The sequence below is a fragment of the Macrobrachium nipponense genome, chromosome 2, assembly GCF_015104395.2.
Source record: "Macrobrachium nipponense isolate FS-2020 chromosome 2, ASM1510439v2, whole genome shotgun sequence".
NCBI classification, from domain to species: domain Eukaryota; kingdom Metazoa; phylum Arthropoda; class Malacostraca; order Decapoda; family Palaemonidae; genus Macrobrachium; species Macrobrachium nipponense.
In genome coordinates, this window is record NC_087201.1 from 52,264,089 (window position 1) to 52,282,480 (window position 18,392).

The 18,392-nt window shown below is 38.1% G+C and overlaps 1 protein-coding gene across 2 annotated transcripts in view; it reads right to left on the reverse strand.

Annotated features, from left to right (window-relative positions):
• The window catches only part of LOC135220575 (protein lin-54 homolog), a 242,885-nt gene that overhangs the window by 80,996 nt on the left and 143,497 nt on the right, over positions 1 to 18,392 (reverse strand). For both annotated transcript variants that reach the window (XM_064257821.1, XM_064257820.1), the window contains one exon: positions 11,733 to 11,905. In XM_064257821.1, coding sequence (XP_064113891.1) covers positions 11,733 to 11,905 — 173 coding nt within the window. The remainder of the gene's footprint in view (positions 1 to 11,732; positions 11,906 to 18,392) is intronic.

Genomic DNA, 18,392 nt, shown 5'->3' on the forward strand with positions numbered 1-18,392 from the left:
GTAAGTCGACGTAAAAATACGTCCAGTCGGCACACGGGAGACAAAAAATGTCGACGTAAAATACGTCCAGTCGGCGTAAGAGGGTTAATAGTAAGACAAGTCTATAGAAATATCCAGAAGGAAACAGGAAAGTTTGTGTGTGTTTTGAGGATCTTGAAAAGCCATATGACAGGGTACCAAGAGTAGTCTATTGGTGAAGATGATGCATGAGGGAGTAAGAATCACCGTTAGACTAAGGCATTCCTTGTGGAGGTTGGTCTCCAACAGGGATCAGTTCTGAGTCCATTCTTGTTCCTTATTGTTATAGACACACTGACACCAGAATTAAGGAACAATGAAGAACTGTGGGAACTGATGTTTGTGGATGATTTAGTAATTATAGCAGACAAGAAGAACTGCAAGAAAGATTTTTAACATATGTAGGAAGTGCAATACGAAAAATGAAACCATAAACCACATAGCAAGTGAATGCCCGGCACTTGCACAGAACCAGTACAAAAAGAGGCATGATTCAGTGGCAAAAGCCCTCCACTGGAGCCTGTGCAAGAAACATCAGCTACCTTGCAGTAATAAGTGGTACGAGCACCAACCTGAAGGAGTGATAGAAAACGATCAGGCAAAAATCCTCTAGGACTATGGTATTAGAACGGATAGTGTGATACATGCAAACAGACCAGACGTGACGTTGATTGACAAAGTCAAGAAGAAAACTCAACGCCGGAAATACGATAAAAGCCATAAACACATGGGCAGTGCCAGTAATCAGATACAGCGCAGGAATAGTCGAATGGACGAAGGCAGAACTCCGCAGCGTACATCAGAAAACCAGGAAACATATGACAATACACAAAGCACTACACCCAAGAGCAAATACGGACAGACTATACATAACATGAAAGGAAGGAGGGAGAGGACTACTAAGTATAGAGGACTGCGTCAACAACGAGAAACAGAGCACTAGGGAAATATCTGAAAACCAGTGAAAATGAGTGGCTAAAGAGTGCAAGGGAAGAAGGGCTAATAAAAGTAGACGAAGACCCAGAAATATACAGAGACAGAGAATGACAGACAGAACAGAGGACTGGCACAACAAACCAATGCATGGACAATACATGAGACAGACTAAAGAACTAGCCAGCGATGACACATGGCAATGGCTACAGAGGGGAGAGCTAAAGATGGACTCTGAAGGAATGATAACAGCAGCACAAGATCAGAACCAGATATGTTCAAAGAACGATAGATGGAATTAACATCTCTCCCATATGTAGGAAGTGCAATACAAAAAATGAAACCATAAACCACATAGCAAACGAATGCCCGGCCCTTGCACAGAACCAGTACAAAAAGAGGCATGATTCAGTGGCAAAAGCCCTCCACTGGAGCCTGTGCAAGATACATCAGCTACCTTGCAGTAATAAGTGGTACGCACACCAACCTGAGGGAGTGATAGAAAACGATCAGGCAAAGATCCTCTGGGACTATGGTATCAGAACGGATAGTGTGATACGTGCAAATAGACCAGACGTGACGTTGATTGACAAAGTCAAGAAGAAAGTATCACTCATTGATGTCGCAATACCATGGGACACCAGAGTTGAAGAGAAAGAGAGGGAAAAAATGGATAAGTATCAAGATCTGAAAATAGAAATAAGAAGGATATGGGATATGCCAGTGGAAATCGTACCCATAATCATAGGAGCACTAGGCACTATCCCAAGATCCCTGAAAAGGAATCTAGAAAAACTAGACGCTGAAGTAGCTCCAGGACTCATGCAGAAGAGTGTGATCCTAGAAACGGAGCACATAGTAAGAAAAGTGATGGACTCCTAAGGAGGCAGGATGCAACCTGGAACCCCACACTATAAATACCACCCAGTGGAATTAGAGGACTGCGATAGAGCACAAAAAAAAAAAAAAAAAAAAAAAAAAAAAAAAAAATTAATAATAATAATAATAATAATAATAAAAATAATAATAATAATAATAAAACTGTAATTACAAAATTTGTATGTGGTAGTATTTTAAAGAGATAAAAATAACCTTTCCATTTCACTTACGTAAGGATAACTCCTCTCTCTTACTGGGATGAGCGAATTTTTATGGTAGATGTATGTATGTGTTTATTAATATTTTCAAATTATAATAATAATAGTAATATAACTAATTTCAAATGAAAATTATTCTTTCCTTTGTCTTTCTCTGTATCCATTTCCCTACCTTCTCTCAACTCCAGAGATGCTCGGAGCTTGGGAAGCTGTCAAATATGTTGAGTAATGTGACAGGGGAGGGGAACAGTGGCCTATAATAGTCAACGATTTTAACGGGTTTTGTGCAATCTCTCTCTCTCTCTCTCTCTCTCTCTCTCTCTCTCTCTCTCTCTCTCTCTCTCTCTCTCTCTCTCTCTCTAGTGAGATAAGTTTACTATTGAATTTTCCAATAATACTATAACTGTAATTACAAAATTCATGTATGTTAAATACAATATTCTTTCCATTTCACTCTTAAATACTGTAAGGACAACTCTCTCTATCTCTCCACAAGATATGTATATCATAGTGCTCTCTCTCTATCTCTCCACAAGATATGTATATCATAGTGCTCTCTCTCTCTCTCTCTCTCTCTCTCTCTCTCTCTCGGCTGCAAGTGTTAGAAGTACTTATGTATGTATGTATATACCTTTAAGGGTACTAATGTTTAGGATTACTTTGAAATTATATTAATATAATCTCTCTAAGATTAATACAGTAATATGATAATAATTAAAGGTAAATTTGATGTAGGATGTTACATAAGGTATACATTTGGTGTTTCTCTCTCTCTCTCTCTCTGTTATAGGCTGTTTATATATTTCTAATGGTAAAATGTTTCAGATGACTTTGAAATTATATTAATAATATCAATTCAATGGTATATTTGATGTAGGATGATACTTTAAGTATACATTTGGTATTTGAACTTTCAAGATAGGCAGATATAAGCATTTTTAGGGGGGAGTTCTAACTATTCGTGAGTCTGAGCTATTTGCGGGGGTGTCTGGTAACCATCCCCAGGGAATACGGGGAACACTGTAATATGAGAATACATACAATACTATTGGAAACAGTGAAGTAATATATATATAACTTCTTAAAAGATTCATGGAAAAGATGCATATTCGTTACCTGTGTAATTATAGGTAGCCATCAGCAGCCTGGCATCTCTCAATTATGCTGATGTCGGAACGATGCCAATTCTTGTTTCGTGTTGAGTTCTCTCTCCCTCTTTTTTTTTTTCTTTATTAACCCTCTTACGCCAAGATTTTGGACGTATTAAACGTCGAGTCAAAATGTCTCCCGTATGCCGATTGGACGTATCATACGTCAACTCAAAAATGTTTTTTTAAAAATTCGCGGAAAAATACTTATAGGCCTACCAGCCGAAAACTTTTGTATCACGCTCCTTGGGGGATGCTGGGAGTTCATGGATCAAGGCGTTGTTTTGTTTACAATCGCTACGCAGGCGCGCAAGCGCGAATTTCTTTCTTATCACACTAAAAAGTATCAGTGACACATCTCAGAAATTATTTCGTCACTTTGACATAATTTTTGCACCATTTTAAATTATCCTTTACATGAAGTATTATATATGAAAATGTGCACAATTTCATGTAAAATACAACAAAAAAATACTCATGATTGTAGCTTTTATCAGTTTTGAGATATTTTCATATAAATAACGATAAGTGCAAAAATTTCAACCTTCAGTCAACTTTGACTCCACAGAAATGGTCGAGAAACGCAATTGTAAGCTAAAATTCTTATATTATAGTAATATTCAATCATTTGCCTTCATTTTGCAACAAATTTGACGTCTCTAGCACAATACTTCGATTTATGGTGAATTTATGAAAAAACTTTTTCCTTACGTTCGTGCGATAACTCTTCCGATAAATTTTTTCGTGCGATTGTCCTAATGTTTGCACCCTTTTAAATTTGCCGTTACATAAAGTTTTATATATGGAAATGTGCACAATTTCATGCACAATACAACAAAAAACAACCCATGGTTGTAGCTTTTATCAGTTTCGAAATATTTTCATATAAATAACGTTAAGTGCAAAAATTTCAACTTTCGGTCACTTGACTGTACCGAAATGGTCGAAAACGCAATTGTAAGCTAAAACTCTTATATTCTAGTAATATTCAATCATTTACCTCATTTTGCAACGACTTGGAAGTCTCTAGCACAATATTTCGATTTATGGTGAATTTATGAAAAAAAAAAAATTTTCCTTACGTTCGCGCGGTAACTCTCCGAAAAAATCAGAATTTTTTGTGCGATTGCCGAAATGTTTGCACCATTTAAAATTAGCTGTTACATAAAGTTTTATATATGAAAATGTGCGCAATTTCATGTAGAATACAACTAAAAATGATTTAAGGTTGTAGCTTTTCTCTTTTTTTGAAATATTTGCATATAAATCACGATAAATAGAAAAAACCACGTTCGGTCAAATTTGACTCTACCGAAATAGTTGAAAAACGCAATTGTAAGCTAAAAACTCTTACGACCTAGTAATATTCCATCATTTTTCTTCATTTTGAAACAAATTTGAAGTCTCTAAAACAATATTGTGATATTGATGAATTTTTGAAAAATATATTTACCTTCACTACGCGCGCCGATTCGCGGCCGCAAGTCTCCGAAATACGTACATCGCATTATCATAATATTTGCTCCTTTTCATATTAGCCTTTTTATAGAGTTTCATATATCAAAATGTGCGCAAATTTATGAAAAATACAATAAAAATAATTGAAGGTTGTAGCTTTTTCCATCTCCGAAATATGTGCATATAAATAAATATATATATAAAAATTTCGACATTCGGTCAAATTTAACTCGTCCGAATGGTCAAAATCTGCAATTCTATCTAAAACTCTTACAGTATCGTAATATTCAATCATTTGTCTTAATTTTGAAACAAATTGGAAGTCTCTAGAACAATATTTAGAATTACGGTGAATTTTTGAAAATAACATTTTTTTACGTCCGCGAGTTACGAATTCGTACATCATTTTGTGATAATATTTTTCCGGTGTTGATTTTATTGTTTTACTATGTATTATATATCAAAAGGATTGCAATTTAGTGTACAATACAACGAAAAAAAAGTAACTCGTTAGCTTTGACCATTTTTTGCACAGCGTAATTTGAATACAATTATCTATTAATTTTTTTTTTTCGCTACCATATATCGCATTATTTACATATGATAATGATATTATTTTTCATTTCTGATGATTGCATACTAAACTTCAGGCAATGGAAAAAAAATGAGCCAAAAATGAACTCTTTAATCTTCAAAACTAAGAGCGCTGTGATTATTTGAAAAAATTATTTTTTCCGCTTCCACGCTCACTCCAAACCGGCGCCGGCATACAGGAGAGATTTTGATTTTTAGGGCTTCGGCGTAAGAGGGTTAATAAATAAACAAAATTTTTCGCTTTATTAATAAACGAACAAAGTTTTTTGCTTTATTAATAAATATATGCTGTGCTATGTCTTTGTTAATGTTAACAGCTGTCGTCTGCAACGCTGATAGGCAGGTGATTTGAAAACGCTCTGACGCCAATGTGCGTTAAATCGAAATTTTCACGTTTTTAAAACATTTTAAAATATTTCCTAGCTCGCGTTAATTGAGAGGTACTGTATTTAGACATAAAACAGTTGAAAACTGTTAATAACTAAAATTAGATAATTCCTTGAAATTCGGCAGTCTAGTGCACCCCTAAACTGTTTCTTTCAAGTGAAACAGCATTGTCATTCAGCATTATCTCTGTGAAATTTCTCAAGAAAACTTTGCACTTACCTCTTCTTGTGCACATTTCTTTTACGAAAACAATGAGGACAACCTCTCTTCCCTCCTCCCCCTCATCTAAAGACCATTCCTCAGCTGAGGTATGTTGCTTCCCCTCTGAAGGTCCTCCAGTTCTGTGGTGAGCTCTGTTTTGTGCTCCACCACACATCAAAGACCATTTACTTGCCTGGAGACAAAATATCCTCTCCAAATGACTCAAAACTCAAAAGCCCTCAAAATCCCATTGTTTATGGGCTTTAGCAATGGAAGATGATCTTCCAAAAATCTTGGAGGGTGAACCGAGTATCAGATGTCGCTTAAAAGCACCTCCGAAATAGTGCTTTGGCGTAGTTTCTCAGTTATAATTGGCAGTTGGTCCACGGACCGGATGAGAGGAGTCACGTTAGTAGGGAAGAATTTTACTGTAACAAAGTTAAACCTCTCCGGTAATTGCAACTGCAAGCCAGAAGGAAGAGCAGCACCTTTGCAGAGCACAAAAATGGCCTTTAAAGGCAAATTTTTTTCTCTTCATGGTATTTCTTGTCACTAAGGAAACAGCTTTACTGTTAGCCCATCCTAATCATATTTATTTTTTTTATTACATCACTTTTCTTAAAAACCCATGGGTTCTCTATTTCTCAGTAGTATCTGTCAGAACTGGCAATCTTCCCATGCTTTACCAGACACACATGCCATGTCTTCTCTTTTCTGCTGCGATACCCATACACATAACATGTCTCAAATAACTCAAGCTCTAGCAGGTAGTGTTTGTTTGGTTGAGTATCAAGCAAATGATCAGGTAGGCAATTTTTTCTCAAAAAGTGTTTGAATGCTAAACTGTTTAAGCTGTCAGCTGTTGAGTGCCAATAGACCACCATGTTTTCTCTGATGTCATGGGCTTTTGCACATCAAGAGAATAGCTATCATTATTTGTTTGAGTTCAAATACTCTAAGGATGGAATTTCCAGACAGGGTAGTGAAACTATGGTAGATCTATTGATCTGTAAACCAAAAACTGGGTAGGCACTAATATACCAATTTGTAACTAATTTGTATTTTTCATAACTAACAAACCTTCGGTCTTAACATTAGGATTTACTAGCGCCAAGCTGGAAACGGTAGAATTAAAATTACACTTGTGAGATCCAGGGACTAATGGCATCTATACCAGGTCACGGGCATGTATACCCAGAATGCCCACGGCTACCTGTGACCCACCAGTTATTTTCCTACCGCCTTTAAGATAAGACGTGTTACTGTCTATCTGATTTAAAGCCGGTTTTTTCAGTTTGCCCGTTCTTTATCCATTTCATTTTTTCATTCCTTTTCTTTCTCCAAGTGTGATCAGTGTGTGGTAAGAGTGTATACGTGGTATGATGGAGAATTTTGCCTCAACATCGGGATCGTCTACCGTTTCGAAGAGGAGACAAGGAAATGCCCAGGAGTCAGTGGCTTTCCATGTTCTAGGTTCCTAACTTCGGTGTCGACGGATCCTCATCCAACGTGTAGTAGGTGCAGGGAAAACGTATGTACGGTTACTAATCCGTATTCTGTTTGTCGCGGTTGGTCGGTGGAACAGTGGAAGAAGTTCTATGGGAAAAGCCAATACAAAAGGAAGGGGGTGACGCCATCTTTGGATGACCAAACCTTACCGGCTTCTTTTGTATCGGCAATAAACCAGGCTGCTCCATATGTTTCTCCACCTGCTTTTGATTTGTCTCATACCCCTTCGGTTTCTCCTAGCGGTTCTGTATCAGAAACGTCAGGAGGGGCCTTGGGTAATTTTATGAATAATTTGCACTCCGGGTAGAGCATTGAACATTTTCTATAACAATCTGCACAAGTAACTTATCAAATAAAGAACTTGGTCTGTAATTACTTAACAGAATATATGATCAAGTAAAGAACTTGGTCTGTAATTATTTAACAGAATATATGATAAATAAAGAAATGGAGGAAACGGTATTCTGAAAAAGGTGACTTTCTTCTCTCTCTCATTCTAGGCCAAGATTTACCTGTAAGTTCATCGAATCTGACATTAAAAATTTGTAGAAATACCATGCAGACTATAGTAAATGATTAGGCAAATGAAATTCCACATTTTCATTTAGGAGCTATTACATATTGGGGCAAAATTAACCAGTCTAGGGCACTTTAAGGTGTATTGTGGCATCTGTAGACTTGAATTTCAGTTAGCAATGATTTTTGGTTACCATCAACCCTCCAGGAATGGAACCCATGTTGGTAACCAACAGTGCTATATATGTATATATATAGCATAATATACAGTATATATATATATATATATATATATATATATATATATATATATATATATATATATATATATATATATATATATATATGGGTTCACCCTATCCTTGGGGCGTTAGGGACCACAACCACGCAAATAAATGAAAATCCTAGTTAAGTTGGTATCCCCGTCTAAAACTGATAATAATTGGCTATCTAAATAGTTCAAACACCAAAGATCACTCTAAAAATGCTTATAACTACCTATTTTGACGGTTCAAACACCAAAATTAAACTTAAACTATTATCCTAGAACCCCTTAATATAATTTCAAAGTCATCTTACAATATTACCCTTAAAAATATATGGCTTATAACTACGTGAAAACTAAACCCAAGTCACCCCTACATTCAAGCACACCCCCTGTCTTTCATACAGTATTGAAGTTGCCCCATTTTCTTTTTTCAGATACAGGAGATATTGGAATTCACAAGTAAAGTTAAATACTGTACAGTACTTAAATATTTAAATATACATTGAAAAAATACCAAATTACATATGTAATCAACAATGATAAAATATACTACTCGAGTGTATGTACTATTGTGCAAAAAAGTCTGTTCCCTTAGCCATCCAGTGAGTGAACATGAATCTGATAGACTGAAACACGAGCGCTAGTTGAACAAGTAACTAATGGAAGACCCAAGAAATGTCACACCCTAAGGGCATATGGGAACAGGAAGCAGGAAGCAGGTATTTTTCTTGAGCAGAGATTAAGTTAAGTATATCTTAGTTTTACCAGACCACTGAGCTGATTAACAGTTCTCCTAGGGCTGGCCCAAAGGATTAGATATTTTTATGTGGCTAAGAACCAATTGATTACTTAGCAACAGGACCTACAGCTTATTGTGGGATCCGAACCACATCAAGAAATTAATTTTTATCACCAGAAATATATTCCTCTGGTTCCTTGTTGGCAGAGTGGGGAATCGAACCTGGACCCTAAGCTCAGTAGTCAACCACGTTACCAACTTGTCCAACGAGGAACTTGAGCAGAGAGTTAAGTCTCCATATTCTAATATTGCTAAGAAAGTGACTGTAAAGTTTTTGATGCTATAAGGCTCCAATGCTGCATTAATTGCACTTGAACACTTTATGGAGCATTCCATATAAGGATCCCATGCCAAAACTGGCCCCTTCAGCACCTTAGTCATCCTCAAAAGTAGGGACAGATGTTCCAAAGACGGCCCTCATTCCCTGAATCTGTCATGTGTCTTTCCTCACTGGGAGACTTTGTCATCTCTTCCAAATCCTGGTACATCAGAGGTCAGAATGGGCATCCATGAGGGTGTCAACTTCATCCTCAGTGATGTCATCAAAGCCTTATCAATGGACGAATGTTGATTTTTTCAAGAGAGCACCCCTTATAATCATGCACAGATTCTGGCCACAACTTCCACCAGTAGGCATTCAGGATCTCTTTTTCATATCCTTCGACAATTGGCCAATGATAGTCAGGTATGTGGGCATTCACAAGGTGCTCGAGAGAGTTCCAGGTGTAGAGTGCCTTGAATAAACAGATCATGCCCTGGTCCATAGGTTGGAGGAGAGGTGGTGTTGGCAGGGAGGAAATTCAGCTGGACTCCCTCATAATCAAGATCTACAGGGTGACCACAAGTATTATCCATAATCAACACCACCTTCAACTCCATGCCCAAGTCTTGAACTTGAAGGATGAAGCTCTTAATGAACCAGTGATCTGTAAGGACTTTGGTGAGCCAGGCTTTGGGGTTATGCATCCAAAACAAAGGGAACGAGTGATTGTTCTTATTCTTGAGGGCCCTGGGCTTTGCAGCCTTGTAAATGAGGCCTGGTTTCAGCATGAAGCCAGCGGCATTCCCATACATTATGAAGGTAACCCTATCCTTCTGGACCTAGAAACCAGGGGTGCTGACTTTGTCCTTCATGAGATATGGCTGGGAAGGAATCTCCTAGAACAAGCCAGTCTCGTCCATGCTGAACACCTGTTGTGGATGATAGCACTTGTCCCTAATGATTTACTTGAAGGTCTCAGAATATTTCATGCCCACTTCAGCATCTGCTGATGCTGCTTCCCCATACAGAGAAACACTCCTCAGTTGGAAATGCTTCTGCAAATGGTGGAACCACCCCATACTGGCCTGAAAACCTTGAGGAGCTGATGAAGGTTATGCTTGTGGCTCTTCCTCTTCTTTGGCAGGTTTATCAAAGCCTAAGAAGTCTGCTTTCTGCATGTCACCGCCTTCCATAATAGTTGAACACTGCTGACAGAGATGTTGTGCCTTCTTGCAAATGATGGTGTCATCAAGGGGGATGTCTTCTTGTGGTACTCCTTTATCCAATATGCCAATGCAGACTCCATCTGCATGATGCTCTTATCATGCACTGTAGAAACTGTTCTTACACTACCGATGAAGCTAACACTCATGGCCTTTATCTTTTGCACTACCGAAGAAGCTAAAACTCATGGCCTCTATCGTCTCCACCTCTTTCTTCTTGATGCAGCGCATGGCACTCTCATTCATGTCAAAATGGTGGGCTACAGCTGAGTAACTTGCCTTCTTTCAGCACATCCAGAAGTCGCACATTCTCCCAGAGCTTCGCGACCTTTTGTGGTACTTACGCTCTGACAAGTGCTTTAGAAGGAGCAGGCGTTTAGGAGGCATCTTACAGCAAGATTCAAAATGCTACACACAGATTAACACAGCAAACAAAGATGTGGAATTATACAGCTAAACACTGGCAAAGTACAGTACCAGAGGAGCCCATGGTGATGGCAGAGATGTGGCCTTTGCACATCAATCTCAGAGAAATTCTTGGGGTTAGACAACCAATCAGCACCAATGGTACGGCTAATGGGCACAAAAGAAAACGAATGGGGCTCCTGGATTGGCTGCTTTGCAAATGCCAGCCAATAGCGTGTCAAGTAGCACGGCACCTAGGTAGATGTATCAGCATACCAAGATGCATTTCCCCTTCGCTAGAGCTTTTGCATTTGGCTTGACTTGGAGCGAACACTTTTTACGGGGGAAAAATATACTATATATTTTCTTGTTTACATTAACATTACACAATACTGTAATATTTGAAAATTAGTAATCATCTTTTTATCATAAAAATTGTATTTAGTCAGCAAAACAATGGATATAGACTGAGAGATTGATAAAAAGAAAGCAAGCTTTAAAATACTGCCTACCAAAAAAATTCATAGAAGTGAATAGCTGAGAAAAGAATAGTTTAATGATGCAGTGAGCAACAGGCTTATCCAAGTACCAGAATCCTACTTGGACAAACGAAGCAAGCTATTCTTTCAAGAAGAACTCTCCCATTTAACCTATTATACTGATTAAGAGAAATGTACTACATTGGATGAGCATTTAACATACCAATCCTTTGCCTGTGGCATATTTACTTAGAAAATTAAGTGGGAGGAAAATATAAGCTTGAAATCAAGATAATAAGATTCATCATGCACTTTTTAAAAGAAACTTCAATTCTATAACTGAATAAACATCATGAAACACCAAAAATCCTGTTCAAAAGTTGACAAGAGGTAAACCCATACAATAATTGAACCTAGGAGTCACTATATACTTACAATTTAAGACACTGGCTTTTTGTACAATTGCAGGGTTTTCTCGGTCTTATCCCATTGGCATCAATAAGACTGCGAGGAGGTTGTGGCTTTGGAGGCTGCTGTATTATTGTTCCAGGTGGAGCTTGAGTTGACATCTGAACAGTTGTGGTATTTGTGTTAGTTGACTGCTGAAGCTGTGAAATAAGTTTTTAATCCATTAGTAAAATGTGATATCAAACTTTTAAAAACAAAATATGTATAGAATCTGCCTTGAACACCATTATATAAACTTAAAACAAAACTTTTCAATGGCGAACAAAATTGTAACTTACCAATGCATATGAAAATTGCAAGTTCTTAAATTAAATAAAGTGCATGAAAGCACAAAAAATATTTAATTTAATTTAATTACAGTACAAATAGAACAAAACTTTAATTACCGACATATTATCGTACCACAAAAATTTTGGGCCAAACTCCGGGGTGGAGATATATTTTTATTATGCAACATATCTAGAACAGAACAGAATATGGGGAACTTGTCTACACTACAGAGTCAATGTTCATCTTGGCTACCAAGTCAATATTCTTGAACATTAACCGTACATACTGGCCAGAAGGACTTTTCAAAATATAAATAAAATATTTGATTTCAAAATATAAATTTTAATAATTGCATTGAAAACTTACACATAATTCCATGAGTTTCTTTCCAAGATCTGATACTAGGTGCTGGTTGAAATTTATATGAATACCCAGTAATCATAATAAGCTTCATCTAATGTAAAATAAGACTCCACTACATCAACTTGCAGAACTGAAAGAAGAGGGGCTCCACTGCACATGACCCATCCAAAGACCAATGAAGCTATGCCTAGATTATCTCATTTTTCTTCGTAGCTTGATGACACTGGACCAACACAATGTATTTCGAAGTCAATAAAGTTCTCAGTTTTTCTATAACTTTCATTATTTTTCACAATTTCCTGAACAGTTCTCATGTGCATCATTTCTCTCTCTCTAAGAGGTTTAGGTTTGATGAGTTTTCCCTTTTGCTTCTGGTATTGCCGCATTAAATGGGCAATGTACATACCTTTAACTGCCATTTCTCTTTTGGATTTATAAACAGTTTAATTCCTTAAGTATCAGTCTTCAATTGTACAAAGTAGCTATTGCCTTTCCCTAGGCCTTACCAGATTTACATTACAGGGGGTCCTCGAGTTACGACGTTGATCCGTTCTTAAGATGCGTCGTAACACGATTTTCAGCGTAAGTCGGAACATTGAAAAATACCACATGATTTAATGTAAATACCTATCAATAACAACGAGAGAACAATTCCTTACCTTTATTAATTTGATTGGCTTGCACACTGGAGAGGAAGCTGCGGTGCTGGAGAGACTGGGGGAGGTTAGTGAAGAGAAAAAGAACCTCCAGAAGTTGCTGGAGATGCTGAGGCAGGTGATTCTTGAGGTGAGGCAGAACATACTACTGGAGATGCTGAGGCAGGTGATTCTTGAGGTGAGGCAGAACATACTACTGGAGATGCTGAGGCAGGTGATTCTTGAGGTGAGGCAGAACATACTACTGGAGATGTTGGGGCAGGTGAGTCTTTAGGTGAGGCAGAACCTACAGAAGGTGCTGGAGATACTGGGGCAGGTGAGTCTGGGTTAGCAGAACATTCAGAAGGTGCTGGAGATTGTGGGGCAGGCGAGTCTGGATTAGCAGAGGCAGCTGAGGTAGAGGGTACAGGATCTCCTGCAGGCCTCTCTACTTCTTAAAATACTGCTCCAGGTTAGTCTGAACAGAGAGCGACCTCTTTTCATCCAAGATCTCCTTGTAACACTGCATCAAATCCATGACGCCTCTGGAAACCCTAGTGAACCTGTCCAAGTTGGATCCTGAGCCTCAAAAGTTGACAACGCTTGCTGCAAACTCCGCAAAACCTCTTGTCAAGTCCTGCCTTGTGAAAGCCTTAGGCTCTGGGTGGGTGCTTCTTCTTCTTCCTCTATCATCTGCTTCTCCAGTTGTATCAGGTCCTCAGCAGATAACTCCTCGCCATGAGACTCCAGCAGCTCTGTAACATCATCAACCTCCATCTCCAAATTGATTTCCTTACTCAGGGCAACAACGTTCTTGACAACTAGCTGAACTGTGTCCTCAAACCATGGAAATCATTCACAAATTGAGGACAAATTTTCTTCCAGACACCATTCATGTTTGTTTGCTTAACCTCCTCCCAGGAATTAGCAATGTTCTTTACAGCATCAAGGATGTTGTAGGATTTCCAAAAGTCCTTCAGAGTCAAGTCCTTCTTGGTTTCAGTTGCCTGTAAAGCCATAGCAATTGTCCTTTGTAGGTAGTAGGCCTTGAACGAAGCAATCACTCCTTGGTCCATAGGCTGTAAAAGGGCCGTGGTATTAGGTGGAAGGTAAACCACCTTGACATTAGGGTTGAAGTCTCCAGCTGGGCAGGGTGTCCAGGGGCATTGTCCAGCACTAGCAACACCTTAAAGGGGATACCCTTGGAGGCGCAATACCGCTCCACACTTGGAACAAAATGGTTTACGAACCAGTCCTCAAACACTGCAAGTGTCACCCATGCCTTCTTGTTGGACTTCCAAATTACTGGTAGTTGACCCTTCCAAATGCCCTTGAGTGCCCTTGGATTTTCAGCCTGATACACCAACAAGGGCTTCAGTTTGAAGTCGCCAGCAGCATTACCCCCAAGAAGTAAAGTTAGCCTCTCCTTGCTGGCTTTATGACCGGGTGCTGACTTCTCCTCCTTGGCGATGTAAGTGCGGTTAGGCATACGTTCCAAAACAAACCTGTCTCGTCTACGTTAAACACTTGCTGAAGCAGAATAACCCCCCTCCTTAATTATCTCAGACAACCGCTTTAGGAAATTCACTCGCTGCTTTCTCATCCCCACTAGCAGCTTCACCTTGCACTTTAAGGTTATGGTAATTGGCCCGAGCCTTAAATCGCATAAACCAACCCCTACTAGCCACAAACTCTTCACTTTCACTTCCCTCCCCCTTTTCTTTTTTCAACGCTTCAAACAATCTTTTCGCCTTCTCCTGAATCACCATAAGGCTGACTGGGATACGCCGTTGATTTTGGTCTTCCAACCAAAGCACCAATAACCTTTCCATTTCAATTATTGACCACTACGCTGCTTAGTTATCACTGTCGCTTTCATAGGAGCAGATCCTTTCACATGTTCAACGATGCGCTCTTTATCTTTGATATGTAGCAACGGTCGAACGGCTAAGGCCAAGCGAGCGGCCAATGTTTGTTGGCGTTTCTCCCTTCTCAGATCGCTTTATAATGTCCACTTTAATTTCCATGGTGATGGCCTTTCTTTTCTCGATGCACTACCATCAGAAGAGTCCGCCTTGCGCTTGGGAGCCATAACAAAGAGCAAAAAGTTACAAAAACGATACAACACGAGGGAGAGAGAGGCAGTGTAAACAACCAAAATGGCGTATGGGCGAGGAATGAGCGTAGCGAAGCGACGCCGTCCTCTCCCCACAAAGCGTATTCTTCCGCCGTGCGCCCGGAACTAGTTCGCGTTTGTTTACGTTGCTTACGACGCTAAACCGCGTAAGACGGAACGACGCAAAATATTATTTTTTATATTTTTATGGGGGCGCGTTCGTAACCACGAAACATCGTAAGTCGAGACCGGCGTAACCCGAGGACTTACTGTACTTTTCTAATAGTAAGTACGTAATGTGTCTTTTATCTTCAGCTTTTTTTTTTTTTTTTTTTTTATTGTGCTGTGGGAGTTGGCTCCCCATTTATTGTAGGTATGGATTTTCCGTAAATATTCTGTTTATGGTAATGGTTGCCTTGTGTTGTTTTTGTTTTTATACTTAACTCCTATTTTTGCTTAAACTTAGAGTATGTGAATGAACACTTTTTGGTTATTGTTCCACTTCATCCCATTTGTGGTAACCTTCATGGAGGAATGTTATCATTATTGACACTTACTGAGCCATAAGAATATCCTTTTAGGGACCACTCTTTTGCATACTAAAAGTGCATATTTCAAGTATTGCAGTAACTGTTAAATTTTATTTTATTCTGTTTAAGTTTTCATTATCTGAGCTTGGGTATTTTTTTTTATGCTACATTATGTATTCTCATCCACCTGTGATAACTCTCTGGGGAAGAATGATTTTGACTTTGTTCTGTTGCCTCATGGCTGAACCACTCAATCCCCATCATTGTCATGTTACGTGCCTCTCTGAGTAGAGAGTTTCAAGTTCTGTTCCTGATCTGCTCATCCTTCAGGTTCTCTCTCTTGTGCTGAACTGTTGTGATTTCTACCACATCTCCAGTGATTCCTTTCCTGTTAGTTCAATTTGACTACCTGACATCTTCAGGGATCCCAGTACACAACCTTCTCAAATTCACTTTTTTGTCTCAGTCCTCCTTCCAGGGTACTGTACTTGGTCCAATACTATCTATACTGTATGTGACCTGGTCCAAAAAGGTGGTGCTAACAATGATGATGTTCCATTACTTGAATTGGTTGTAATGGCAATATATTAATGAGGTGTAGTATGAATGAATATATTGTTTATCTTTCTACTTATATGTACTATATTTAATGTTTTTTGTTTATTTCAGTTGATAGCATTTTTTTTTTTTTTTTTTTTGCTGGAGTTATTGCTCACTATCCCCTAAATTATAGTGAACAATTCTTATTTCAGAGAGAAATGATGAGGGTTCACCCTGGTGTTTGTGGTATTGAAAACAGCACTGATGAAGAAAAATAGTGAGAAGTAGCAGATTTACAGATGAAAATAATGATAGCCATTGTAAACAACATCCTGTGATGCAAGTTAATCAAATAATGCTGAATATGATGACTCTGAGTCACTGCTGAATGTAACAATGCTGCAGAATATTTTTTGTTAATTTTTTACCTATAGGCCAGGCAGTCAACAAGGGTTTTATGATATGATTGAATGTTCATGCATGTACACCGTGAAGTTACCTTTAGACCTATAAAAACAGATATATTGGAAATGGTTGAATCCACAAAAATAAAGGTGACTGATTATTTTCAAATGTGATTAGTGGGCCCAATTTTCACTGTGGTAATGAAAAAAGAAATTTTATGATGCAATAACAGTTTTCAAGGATTGGAAGAATTAGCTAGACTATGATACAAAGGTATTTTGTAGTGGAACAAGGGGAGAGAGATTGTTTACCTCCTAAGTTATGCTTTAAGTATAAGGAAGGAAGACTTTTTATACATATTGTATATTAGCATTTTTGGGTATGACATTGAAGAGGACATGTGTTTGTTAGCATTTTTTGGGTATAACAGCAAAGGCAACATGTGTCTGTTGAAGAAATGTAATCATGGGCCAGTTAATTATCAAGAGTGAGTTTAAGCATTCAGATTTAAGAAAATTAAAGAGAAAAGCCAAGTGTTCCTCAAGGTAATGTTTCAGACATTTGATATTTATCTATACCAGTGACATGTGGCAAGCTTGGTCTGGAGAATAAACTGATTTCAGACACCAATGATGCTACTCAGCTGGCTGTTGTTTCTTCTCCTAGACTTACATCTTTGATTGCAGAAGCCTTCAATAATGATCAGGCACATTTTTACAAGTGGAGTTGGGTTAGGGGGCATGAAGCTTAAAACTTCTAATACTCAAAGTATGAACATTAGTTGATTCAGAACACTTTTGCCTTTACATCCTGATTTTCATTTAATGGTATGGTTTAAAACGTCAGTGACTTAGCAATTTTAGTTGTAACTTTTTATATAAAATTGACTTTTGAGAAGCATATATTTAACATTGATTCCTCTGTTTCTCAAAAAAGTCAGTATCGTGCAGAAATGTTTTCAAATGCTTTGTGATGTGCAAGTGTCTAACTCTTTTCTTCTTCCTTGTTTGCAGTAGTTTGGTTGTTGAATCTCATCTCAAATTCTTGGACAGAGTTAATTTGTTAGTCTGATTATTATGCTAATTCTTGTGTGTTGACTTGTGGCATAGTGATTTCATATGTTTGTAGCAGGCAATGTATTACACCAAACATCTGCACTATTTTTTTTTTTTTTTAATCTGACCTAGCTGTTTTTCCTCACAACACTAGGCAGGCTTCTGCAGCAAACAAGGTTGTTCTCTAGCATCAGGTCTAATACCACTCAGTTTACCGAGTTTTACAATGGATACAAATAAAATGTGGAATATTTTGCCTTGGCCTTGTGGAGCTGTGGAGTTTCTGATCTCCAAATGTTAACCAAAGAGCAAATTTAATTTGCTCTTCTGACAGAACAAACAGCGTCTCTACCCTCAGCTGTCCCTGCCCAGTCACCTTCAGGAGGAAAAGTTTCAAAAAGTGCAATTGCAGTGGACAAGTGGTGCCAAACAAACCAGGGTATATGCTTCAAGGCCACGGTAAAAAAAAATTCACATTGCCATGGTAGTTGTACTTGTGCAAACTTATGAAAAAGTTAGGTGACTTTTTTTTCTCATGCTGTGAATGTTTCTGGTTTAATTATGGTCTACTTTAGTTAATGTGACCATACTTTAACTATTTTAATATATTTTGAGTTTCAACTTAGCCTGGATGTTTGAATGGATGAATGTAATGAAAACAATATTTTCCTGTAAAAATTACAGGTCAGTAAATACTTGAATTCATGTGCCTT